The sequence below is a fragment of the Puma concolor genome, chromosome A2 (assembly GCF_028749965.1).
Source record: "Puma concolor isolate L17-30 chromosome A2, mPumCon1.1.hap2, whole genome shotgun sequence".
NCBI lineage: Eukaryota > Metazoa > Chordata > Mammalia > Carnivora > Felidae > Puma > Puma concolor.
Window position 1 is genome coordinate 74,853,143 of NC_141668.1, and position 13,058 is coordinate 74,866,200.

Genomic DNA, 13,058 nt, shown 5'->3' on the forward strand with positions numbered 1-13,058 from the left:
CTATGTCTTGAATCTGATTTTCTGCTATACAGCTTGACCCTCCATGCTCCAACATGAAGAGGATGATGATAGCTAAAATACTTCTCAAACACTTTTCATAATTTGACAATACTCTAAGAGCTTTATATATATTAGCTGAAGCCCAAGGCTGATACTATTCTTTTTTTTTTTTTTTTTCAACGTTTATTTATTTTTGGGACAGAGAGAGACAGAGCATGAACGGGGGAGGGGCAGAGAGAGAGGGAGACACAGAATCGGAAACAGGCTCCAGGCTCTGAGCCATCAGCCCAGAGCCCGACGCGGGGCTCGAACTCACGGACCGCAAGATCGTGACCTGGCTGAAGTCGGACGCTTAACCGACTGCGCCACCCAGGCGCCCCAAGGCTGGTACTATTCTTTATTCTCACTTTCCAGATGGGAGCAGGGGCACAGAGAAGTTAAGTAACTTGCCTAAATTCACAAAGCTAAAAAATGGCAGAGCCATAATTTGATCCCAGATGGTCTGGTCTAGTCCAAGCTCATAACGACTACAATTATACTGCTTTTCACAGTAAATATATTGAAAAGTTAGTTAGCACATACCACCTGATTCCCATTCATTTCCCAATCTGAATTCTACATTTCCCAATCTGACCAATTGCTGCTAAAGTTAAAGGTCACTTTTCAATGAAGTCTCCATTACACTTGATTGCTTATTTTTGACTAGTTACTCCTCCTTACTTAAAACTCTGTCTTCTCCATTTCACAGACATCATCAACTCCTAGCTTTGTGAACAGTTTGTGTCTCAGTGTCCTGTGCAGATACTTCTTCACTTGCCTTTTAAACATGGGTGCTTCCACAGGATTCAACTCAGTCTGCATTAGTCTTCTTCCTGAGTGAAACCCTCATTCCCAGAGTGCCAGCGAATATCTTCAAACCAAATATTTATCTCTAGCATGGGCTTCTGTCTTGAAGCTGCAGACACATTCAATTTTACACTGGACCATTCCTCTAGGATGCCCAATAGGCACCTCCAACTCAACATATCCAAAACAAAACTTACCTTCATCTTACTCAAATAGCTCTTTCCCTCCAAACATGCCCACATTCCCTATCTCTTTCTTTTTGTAATGTTTATTCAGTTTTGAGAGAGCGTGAGTGGGGGAGGGGCAGAGAGAGGGGAAGACACAGAATCTGAAGCAGGCTCCAGGCTGTGAACTGTCAGCACAGAGCTCTTTGCGGGACTCAAACTCACAGACAGCAAGATCATGACCTGAGCTCAAGTCAGAGGCTTACCCGACTGAGCCACTCAGGTGCCCCTCTCAGACACCCATTTCACTCAAACTCTCCTATTCTCTCTGCCCTCTTAGCTCTGCCCTCATGACCTAATCACTTCCCAAAGGCCCCCGCCTCCCTAATACTACCAACAAAGGGGTTAGGATCTCAACATATGAATTTTGGGGAGGTACACAAACATTCAGATGATAACATCTTCCTTATCCTTCACAACAAACAATGACCAGGACACCTGGGTGGCTCAGTCGGTTAAGTACCCATCTACTGATTTCAGCTCAGGTCATGATCTCACAGGTTTGTGAGATCAAGCCCACATCAGGCTCTGTGCTGATTGCACAGAGCCTGTTTGGGATTCTCTCTCCTTCTTTCTGCTGCTCCTCCTGCTCCTCTCCCCTGGTGCATGGCTAGCTCTCTCTCTCTCTCTCTCTCTCTCTCTTTCTCAAAATAAATAAATTAATTAAAAAAAAAAAAGACTTAAAAGCACATGTAAGGTTGAAGTTAAGGACAAAATTTCTTGGGTCAGACTGGGTTTCAATCCTTGCTCTGCCACTATGACTTTGTGCAAATGACTTAACCTCTTGAGTTTTCCCACCCGTAAAATAGGAATAGCAACATTATCCACAGCTCTTAGAACAGCTGTAAGTATTAAATGAGGTAATAAATATAAAATCCTTAGCATAATGTCTACTAGCATTAGTGCTCAATAGTTAGTAGCTATTATTACTGAATTTGTATTCTTTCTTCCACTGTCAACCTTCCCATTGTCCAAGTGAGAGATAATGAAGAACAGAAGTGGGGATAACACAAGAAATATTTAGAAAGTAAAACCAGCAGAATATGGTGACTATTTGGATCTGAAAGGTAAAGGAGAGTGCCAGGGAAGTGAGGTAAAGTGGGCCTGGTTTTACTGGGTACTGATTGAATGGTGTTAGAATGGGAAGAAAAAGGCTAAGTATGAGACAGATTTTGAATAAAAAATAAAAAACAATAAACAGGATTGGGTTATGGGTTTGCAGGACATAGGAAAATAATCCCAGAATACTTCAGAGGATCTTAGTTTTCAACTGATGCTTTCTGAATAGATATAAACTACTAGGCCTCATAAATATGATGGCACACGAGATACAAAAGAACTGTAGAGCATCGAAAAAGTTTAAATTCTGGGGTGTCTGGGTGGCTCAGTTGGTTGGGCCTCCAACTCTTGATTTCAGCTGAGGTCATGATCTCACAGTTCATGGGACCAAGCCCCCAAGTCAGGCTCTGTGCTGACTGCATGGAACCTGCTGGGATTCTCTCTCCCTTTCTCTCTACTCCTCCCCTGGTTGCGTGCTCTCTCTCTCAAAAATAAATAAACTTAAAAAAAATTTTTTAAGTTTAAATTCAAATCCTAAAGGAAAAAAATACTTTATATAGACTCTTCTGTCCTAAGATTAAAACCCTGAGGCCTATTAAAATGACTTATACTGGATTTTATCCTTCGAATTTTAAAATTATATATTCTTGGGGCGCCTGGGTGGCGCAGTCGGTTAAGCGTCCGACTTCAGCCAGGTCACGATCTCGCTGTCCGTGAGTTCGAGCCCCGCGTCGGGCTCTGGGCTGATGGCTCGGAGCCTGGAGCCTGTTTCCGATTCTGTGTCTCCCTCTCTCTCTGCCCCTCCCCCGTTCATGATCTGTCTCTCTCTGTCCCAAAAATAAATAAACGTTGAAAAAAAAAATGTTTAAAAAAAAAAATAAAATAAAATAAAATTATATATTCTTCTTGAGGCGACTGGGTGGCTCAGCTGGTTAAGTGCTGGCCTCTTGGTTTCGGCTCAGGTCATGACCTCACAGTTTCACGCGTTCGCCCTGCCTCTGACAGTGCAGTCTGCTTGAGATTCTCTCTCTTCCCCTCCCCCACTCACACTGTCTCAGTCTCTTTCAAAAAATAAACTTAAAAAAAAAGTTTAATATATGCTCTTCTCAACTAAAAAAACCCACATACATACACACACACACACACATATATATATATATATCCTGAATTATTCTCTTCTTTTCAAACTTTATAAGTGCTATTGGTTGAAGTGGAAAAGTGAGCTCTCATTAAAGGGAAGTCACTGAGTAAAAAAGCTTAGAGAAATATTTTCATTACAAAAGGAATTTACGCAAATTAAAATTTAAATATTAATTGGGAAAATGTAAAATCCTTTACCTACAAATATTTCCAGTATTCTTAAGTTGTCTATGAATAGAAAATAGTTTCTATAATTTTTAGCCAAAACCCATTATTTCATATATAAACTTCCAGCAGATACTGCAGTTTTTACACATTTTCTAATACCTTGTCCTTTAGAGTACGTACTCATTTATTTGACTTACGAAATCAACATACATATGCACAGTCAACAGACCATAAATGGTGTGCTAATTAAATGGGACCACTGCCCTAAGTCCATCGCAATCCCCTGCATCTCCTTCACATACTTTCATATGTTAAATTTGATTCTTGATAAATATGGACAACAAATATTTGTAGTTATGATTGGTCCCTAACTATATCTTCTTCCCTCGGAAAACAATAAGGCAATATCAACTTGAATAAAAGTGAGACTTCTGAGGAATACATACAGCTTAATCCCAAAGACCACAATAAATGATTCTTAAGTGAACAAGGAATTTTGTAGTGTGTTCACTATCCAAAAAAAGGGGGGAAAAAAAGAAAGGGAAAATGATTCTAGATTTTATACCCTGTTTTTCAGAGAACTGTAAATCAGAGAACATATTCAATCAGTACAATTTACAAATTCAAATTTTTACAGATTAGGATTTTAAATACTAAAGTTTAGTGTAGTTTTTACTAGTCGAAATAGTAACTTTGGGGCTTTAAGAAATGATCTCTTCAAAGGGGGAAAAAAGACAGAAAAACATTCAGACCACATAAAAATCTAAGTGAACGGTATATACCACAATAACAATCATAACCCTGATGTCAACTTCAAACAAACACTATACTGTTCATGAACAAAAAGGATAAAGGAATTTCTCATGGTACAAAATAATCTATAGATTTAAATAAATAACCTAGGCAAAAAATAAATAAGTAACATATAAAAACTTCTGGAACAATTAATGGAGTCAAATCCATGTGCAAATCAACCTAAACTCTATGCAGCATACAAGATCACATTAAGTACCCTAAATATATTTTGATGACTACTACCACAAAAACACTAATAGTAAAAGGGAAATATATTAGTGAAATACTGGTACAGATCAAGTGTGTTCACATATGAAAATGACAGACCCTTTTGTTACTAAACAAGATTGGGTTATTTTGTTCTCACAGCAAAAATGGATTGGTAACGATCAAGCCAAAAACCCAACAGGTGCCCCTTGGACCAACTGCATGCACTTGTAAAACAGCTGGCCGGGGAATGGGATGACTCACTGCCCACACAGAAATCAAACTTTAGCATCACGCTCTAATCAACTCAACCAAGAACCTAATATTCAAAGGAAGCAACAGTTTAAATTGCTTTAAAACTTTTTTAAGTTTAAATTTTTTAAGGGCTTAAAAAAAAAAAAGGCAAGATGGGGACACCAAGGTGTCCAGTCGATTAAGCATCCAACTTTGGCTCAGGTCATGATCTCAAGGTTCAAGGGTTCAAGCCCCACATCGGGCTCCAAGCTGACAGTGTGGAGCCTGCTTGGGATTCTCCCTCTTTCTCTCTCTGTCCCTCCCCTACTCATACTTTCTCTCTCAAAATAAATAAACAAACAAGCAAAAGATGGAAGATGATCCTACTGAAATGTATGTCTCTCTCTGCCCCTCTACTGTCTGCCCAAGCACATGTATTCTCATTCTCTGTATGCAGAAAAAAATGCATACAAATATAATATTATATAACAATTGGCAACAACTTAATTAAAAGATAAGCAAAGGACTTTAGAATAGACATTTCTCCAAAGAAGATAGACAAACGGCCAAAAAGTACATGAAAAGATGCTCAACATCCTCAATCACTAGGAAGAAAATCACAAATCAAAACAAATGAGATACCACCTCCCACCACTAGAATGGCTATAATTAAATAGAGAACAGGGAGGCCTGGCTGGCTTAGTTGGTTAGGTGTCTGACTCTTGATTTCAGCTCATTTCAGGTAATGATATCACAGTTCCAGAGATCGAGTCTCACATCAGGCTCTGTGCTGACAGTGGGGAGCCTGAGTGGGATTCTCTTTCTCTGCCTCTCCCCCACCCATGTTCTCTCTCCCTCAGAATAAACATTTAAAAAAACAAAACAGAAAACAAACGTTGGTGAGTATATGGAGAAATCAGAACCCTCATACACTGCTGGCAGATATGTAAAATGGTACAGCTGACTTGGAAAACCACTTTGGCAATTCCTTAAAAAAACACAGAATTAATTTATGATCCAGTAATTCCATTCCTAGGTATATACTCAAGAGAAATGAAAACAGGTACTCAAATGCTTATATATGAATGCTCATCACAGTACTATTCGTAATAGCCAAATGGCGGCAACAACTCAAATGCCCATCAATGGATGAATAAGCAACATGTAGTAATTGCTACATAAAATGGAATATTCAGCCATAAAAGGGAACTGAGATACTGATGCATACTACAACACAGATGAACCTTGAAAATATTATACCAAGTGAAAAAAGCCAGACTATAAGGGTCAAACATTATAGGAGTGCATTTATATGAAATATCTGGAATAGGTACACACAGAAACAGAAAGCAGATTGGTAGTTGCTGAGGACTGTTAAAAGGAGGGAATGAGAGTTTCAGCTTAATGGGTACAAGGTTTTATTGTGGAATGATAAAAATGTTTTGGAACTACATGGAACTGGTGGTTACAAACTGTGTACTTACTAAATGCCACTGAATTGTTTTAGGATGGTTAATTTTTGTTATGTGAATTTCATCTCAATTTTAAAAAATCACAGCTTCTTTGTATCTAGCATGAGAACTCAAAAAGTTCTCAATCACTATCTCACTTATTCTTCACAACACCTGTTGAGATTCATGTCCTGCAACAGGATTATTCTCAAAGATCATAAAGTACACAATTTGTGATAATTTAAATAATGCTTGCTAAGTAAAAGTCCATAGTTGCAACTGTAGGCGTTCAAAAATGTCAGCTGAACAAATAAGCAAATAAATGTCTCTAAAGTCCTACTGCCTTTTCTAGTATGCCAAGTAGCAGTATTATAAATTCCCACACATATAGACCCCACATGCAAAACAGCCTCTATAAATAAACTTTTTAAAATTCTGAAGCTTTTCCAAATTAAAGTTTTAAAAGAGATGCTAACCAATGAAATGACTAATTTCAATTTTAGTGGTGTCTTAAAGAAATATAAATAATGTTCCTTATCATGTAATGTTTAATAATTTACCATGAGAACTTTTTCTAGTTCCATACTAGAAATTTGTTTACATTTCAGTAATCAGTAGGCCTATAAGAGATATTTTAGAGACATCGTTTAGCTCTTCCTACAACCTTTATGTATTAAAAGTTTTTGTTTAGTAAAAATAATTTCTGTCCAATCTTGTCTATTGGGCAAGTGATATTCTAATCACTTGGATATATCCTATCTTTTTCACTTCCTCTCTTCCATGTTCTCATTCAGCTTTCAGTTTCACTGACACGAGGGACCTGCTTGTTAAATCTCTCTTCGTTGGATTTTTCATCTGATCTGATTCCTGACATTTCTTGGATTTGCCTTAGAAACCTTTCTTCAATATACGTTTTAAGAAGCTTATTCTACTCATTCTTTTCTCCGTATTATCCCTCTTAAGGCTCGTAACCTAAAAATGATGTTTTGTTTTTCAACAAAGCCTGAAGGTCATGAATTAGTTTTTTTTAAAAAAATTTTTTTTTTTTAACGTTTATTTATTTTTGAGACAGAGACAGAGCATGAAGGGGGGAGGGTCAGAGAGAGAGGGAGACACAGAATCGGAAGCAGGCTCCAGGCTCTGAGCCATCAGCCCAGAGCCCGACGCGGGGCTCGAACTCACGGACCATGAGATCGTGACCTAAGCCGAAGTCGGACGCTCAACCGTCTGAGCCACCCAGGCGCCCCATGAATTAGTTTTTAAGTCACAATGAACTGTTACAGCAAATGATGATTGGAAAGAAAGAAAGAAAGAAAGAAAGAAAGAAAGAAAGAAAGAAAGAAAGAAAGAAAGAAAGAAAGAAAGAAAGAAAGAAAGAAAGAAAGAAAGAAAATTTTAAAGAAACAAGGATGAAGAGCAACTTTCTTAGTAGTGGAGCAGTGTATCTGAAATATGCAGAGAACAATTTTACACCATAAGTAACTTTGTCTATCAGAGTGGAAGCAGTAACTGAAAAGTCTCGCTGTCAATAACCTAATATACAGCTTGCACAGAGCACTGTCCTTTTTTGCATACAATTGGCACTACTCTTCAAAATGCTCATTAAACAAAAATCATATAATTACTACTTACTGAGTGCAAGAGGCAAAAGTTTTAATAATTATTCACCAAATGAGGGTGCCTGGGTAGCTTAGTCGATTAAGGGTCAGACTTTGACTCAGGTCATGATCTCATGGTTCGTGAGTTCAAGCCCTGCGTCAGGCTCCTTGCTGACAGCTCAGAGCCTGGAGCCTGCTTCAGATTCTGTGTCTCCCTCTCCCGCTTGCACTGCCCCTCTCCCGCTTGCACTGTCTCTCTCTCTCTCAAAAATAAACATTAAAAAATAATAGCAATAATAATTATTCACCAAATAATGCCAATTACATACAATGCTGAATAGCAAAACTTTGGTTTTACTGTATTCTGCTACATGATAGAATGTCAAGTATACCCAATGTGAATTTACAGGAGTAATAACATTAATAATATTAAATACACAACTGTCCTCTAATTTTGTTCACTAACATTACAATACTTTCTTTATATAACAGTGTAAATAATTTAACTTGGAAAAAAATGAAGTCACTTAAAGTAGTTTAACACAAGGACAGCCTATGTAGTGCCATCCCTGTTAGCAGCCGGTAAATAGGGTAGTCCAGCTGTGAAAATATTTACTTAATAATGCAGTAATGTCTCACATCTCCATGGGTCCGGCTTCTTGCTACATTAATACCAAGGAAGTAGCTGAGGACCCAAGAGCAACCAAAAAAACCAACAGGTAGTAGAAAAACTGAACTGTCATAAAGCCCACTAACTGGGCTTCATTGATTTTGATTTTTATAAACCATTCTATCACACTCACTTACTGGGTTGTCTAGTCACAGCAAATCTAAAATAGCAAATTAGGGGAAGAAGTAGATCAGATGGAGCAAGGCAAGATGACTGTGACCACGGCAATGAGAATACACAACAAAGAAAAAAGAACTACAAAACAGAAAGGGAGTCTGTGCAAGTCTACTATAGGCTCCCAAATATGTAATACAAGCAACAATAAGAACTAAGGTTGCAGGACTACACCAAACTGAGGGTCCTTTGGAAACCTAGTTTATTCTGTGCCTCATTTTTTTATTCTCTGTAATAACCATACTACAATATAACAAGTTCTTCCTTATATTGTATTTGATAAGCTTTTACTGTATTTAAAAATGGCATTTAAACATGTTTTACTAATCCTAAAAGAAATATATTGTGGACAATTTGGAAAATACTAAGTGTAAAGAAAACAAAATTGCCAATAACCCACCACACAAGAGAGAACCATCATTTATATCTCAGTGCATTTTTTTCAAGTGTCTTCACATATACATATGTACATACATCTTTTATGGTAACATTTTTATTAACCTGGCATTATTTGTGGACATTTTCCCAACTCAAAGTCTTCCTAGTATTATTTTAATGGCTACATATATCAGAATTTATTCTACCATTGCAGATTTTGGTTATTATAAAATATTTTATAAAGCATACTATACTGCACTCAAGTCATAAAAATAATCATTTATAAAGTCTAGACACAAAAAGGAAATTTTTCAATGACTAACTTACCAAACACTAAGAAAAAAATGCAGAAGTTGTGATTCATAAAACTACTGTATTATCAAATACAATATTTAAGTCCAATGAATAAACAAGCCATTTAGAAAACCAAGTTTCTAAATAAGTTTTGGGAATGATCATTTTAAGTGATTTCTGAGGCCAGCTTTAACAATTTCCAATTAAGGGAATTCTGGATTACTGTTACTAAATTATAACTTGCTAGTAAAGTAGTACTACTATGAACGACTCATGGTTATTCTGCTCATTCATTCATTAGGCAAATATTTATTGAGAACCTACTATGTAGTAGGCACCATGCCTGGCTGCATTAATATCAAGAACCTTCTTTTGTAAAGTAGTCTTAAACAAGGTAGCAACATTTATCGCACTTTTACAAATGAAAAAATTCATCCAAAATCCTACTGTTCTTCTCTTTCATTGTTCTTACTCAATGTCTGTCTCTCCCACTAAACTGTGAGCAACCTGAGAACAGAGACTGTCACCACCTCTAAATTTCCAACTCTTGGTATAAAACAGGAGTTCAATGTAGGTTTGCTAAATGACTTTACAATACAAAGTTTTTAAGTCCTAATCTAAAAGCACACAAGTTTCTACAAATAATGTATATACACTAGTTTTGACGATGCTGTTTTCAATCTATTTTCCATATTCTATCAGTCTTCATAATCTTAATGGCTGTATAATATTCCACCGAACTTACATGATATGGCTGAAAAAACAATTTATTCTAATATTCTCTATGAATGTTGTTTCCAGTGTTTCTACATTATACAGCTAACGTTCCAACAAACATATCTTGCCTTATAAATCTGACAGATTTCTGACTAGAAAAATTGGGCTCAACTCTAGAGGTGATAATCTTCTACAATAAAAGTGATTATTAAAAGAAAAAGATTTTTAACCTATACGCAGAGTTTTAAAGGACAAAACACACATACAAATAAACCAGAATTTTTGGGGGTGGGGCCACATCAATTTAAATAAATCCATTATTATATGCATGGCCCAAAGTAAACAATGTTTTGTAAGACTGCTTTATATATACCTTTAGGAAAGATGCTTCTGGGGGCAGGGAATCCAAATTCTGAAGTAACAAAAATGTCTAATTAGAATATCTATGCTTTCAAAGGAGAAACACATTTTACCTCCACCTTCTTGGATTCAGAGCTTGCTCAGACCCTCAGGTTGCAGAAATGTAAGCAACTTTGGGCTTCTGAAGATGTCATGATTCCCCCTTCCCTCCATTTACAGACTTTAAAGTAATAATTTACCTGGTAACATAAAAGCACTTAAGCTTTGATCTTAGAAGAAACTTATGGGAAAGCCAAATGTATTTCAGAAGTATGAAGCTGGTTTATATGCATATTCATTTAAAAAACTTGTGTTGAGCATCTACTTGGCATCTCTCCATGGTATGACCCTTCAATGATTACTGAAATCATGGATCCCCTTTCTTTTATTTTTAGGTTGGAAAGGAGAGGAAGACAGAAAAAACAGTTAATATTATAATTTAATTGTGGTCCAAGTATGATTGCTAACAATTATTTCTAATATATACAGAATATAAACTATAAAAGGTAACGTCGTCATAAGGAGGAAGGGGGCCTTTGAAGCCAGCTAGAAGATATACTCGAATATTTAATTTTTAAAAGAAATATGCTATTTTATTTATATCTTGACTATATTAAATTTTTCATGAAGCCCAGTAAATAGTACCTGTGCATAGTCTTGTATTGTTTTACGTTTTTTTCTTTCACACAGACATAAAATAGGGACTCATAGAGACATAGATAACAATTCAATTATTTAAAGAAGGAATTCTATAGGTGTTGCTTATAATATGGAACCTTTCGTCTCCCGCAGTTCCATTCACAGACTGCATTAACATTCCACACAATACAAAAGCGCATGCCGTGACAAAGACCTCCAAACACAAGTATACAAAGCTACGCTTCTAAAAACACCCCTAACGCGAACTTCACAGCTGGCACTTGTGGCACACTCAAGCCACTGCTAACGCAGCTGTCACAGGCCAATCACATATCCAAGAGTGCCAGCGTGCCACCAAAGAAAGCTAAGCTGATGATCAGCGTACAAATCCCCCACCAAATAAAGAAAAGCTCTAAATCCCCACCCTGAAAAGCACAATGCCTGCACTACCCAGGGAACTCCCTAAAACTGAAAGGCTGGAGATTTAGAAGCAATAAATACCAGCTTATAGCAATACAGTAAAGGAGGGGACTTAATTTGGGCATTCACAAGAAAGAAGACACACTACCCAATCATCACGGAAGTATCCTCTGCTAGGTAGTAATACCAGGCTTTTTTAATTGGAAAAGGGAAAGAAGAAGGCAAGGGGAAAATTCAGATCCTGCGGCACCTCCCTCCCGGGCAGCGAACCGGGACTGCGATCTCCGCTTCCCAGGCCCTCTCCCACCCCTTTCCAGCCACCGCCTCCCACCACGGGCCCAGCAGCCTCCGGCTCTCTTACCTTAGCTTTGCCGGCTTCCAGTTTCTTCTGTCTCTCTTCGTCCTCCATGGCCTCTGCAGAAAAGGCTGGGGGAACACAGGGAAGGTCGGGGGTAAAAAGGAAAGGTCGATTCCGACAGAGGTGGGACCGCAACCTCCGCGGTCCCAGGGAGTAGGGCCGGGCCTGGCGCTCCCTCCGCCCAAAGTGGAACCAGTCTACGAGTTCACTGGCTGGCCGTGCTCAGCCGCACGGGCAACGCCGTCACCGTCGCCGCCATCTTCGTCTCCACGTAAACACACGGCGAGGCGGGAGGCGGGAGGCGGGAGGCAGGGGGAAATAGAGAAGGGAAGACGTCGGTCCGCGCAGCCGCCGGGAGCCCAGCCGCGCCGGGCAGGTGCGCCCGCGGCACCGCCCCACGTGCCGCCCCGCCCCCGCCAGATTGGCGAGCCAAGGCCCGGACCGCCCTTGCCAGAACCCTTGCTCGGACCCCGGCTCCCAGAGACAAAAACCACCGCAGGGGTGAGCGCCCTTCCCCGGGGACAAACGCTCCCCTGGTGGCAGCCGGGCTAAGGAGCTGGGAGAGAGGGGGTGTGCCTGGGTCTGGCGGGATCTCCACCCACTGTGCAAGGGACTCAGTGGTCGCTTTTTTAAAACATGGAGATTTTTCAAGTTATAAAAATAATATATGCCTAACGGTGAAGTCGGTGACCGTTGAAAAGCCCCAAAGGAAAAGACCTGGGTAGGGGGAGAAGAAAAGAACCACCGGACGTTATTTTTTCAACCTAGAACGACTCCTCCAGTCGAAGAACTGGGAGATCGGCCAGCAGCTCTCATTACTTCGTTAGCTGAAAGCGCCTCGCTCTTCCCCACACCGGCCTGCCCAATCTCCGGTTTATCCTCCAAGGCCCACCTCACACGCCGCCCCAAATAGATTTTATGATCTCTTTGTTCCCTCCACCACATTTACAAGTATCCAACCATAGCTTATTCTCCTTCCACTCCTCTTTGGATCTCCCTCTTAGCAATGATGTCCTGAAAGGAACCTCGGCTTTGGAACCTGGGTTGGGAACAAAAGCCAGTATACACTTTCTAGCTTGAATGACCTTGAACAAGTTACTGATTCTCCCTCGGCTTACCTGGAAGTTTTGGAAGGGTTGTTAATATATGTGAGTCAATATCTGTGACTGCCTCTCTTACCCTCAAAGGCATTTCTGAGGTGAGCTACACATGTTAATGTCTCAGGTTGACAACTCAGGCTGATCATGTTTCTCCTTTGTTTTGAGCTAGGGTGGACTCAAATACTAG

At 39.2% G+C, this 13,058-nt stretch overlaps 1 protein-coding gene across 8 annotated transcripts in view; it reads right to left on the reverse strand.

The window, feature by feature from the left end:
- Nucleotides 1-12,073, reverse strand: part of AKAP9 (A-kinase anchoring protein 9) — a 153,807-nt gene extending 141,734 nt beyond the window's left edge. For all 8 annotated transcript variants that reach the window (XM_086696380.1, XM_086696349.1, XM_086696391.1 and 5 more), the window contains exon 1: nt 11,775-12,073. In XM_086696380.1, the coding sequence (XP_086552506.1) occupies nt 11,775-11,822 (48 nt within the window). In that variant the 5' untranslated portion in view covers nt 11,823-12,073. The remainder of the gene's footprint in view (nt 1-11,774) is intronic.
- Between the last annotated feature and the right edge of the window lie 985 nt (nt 12,074-13,058).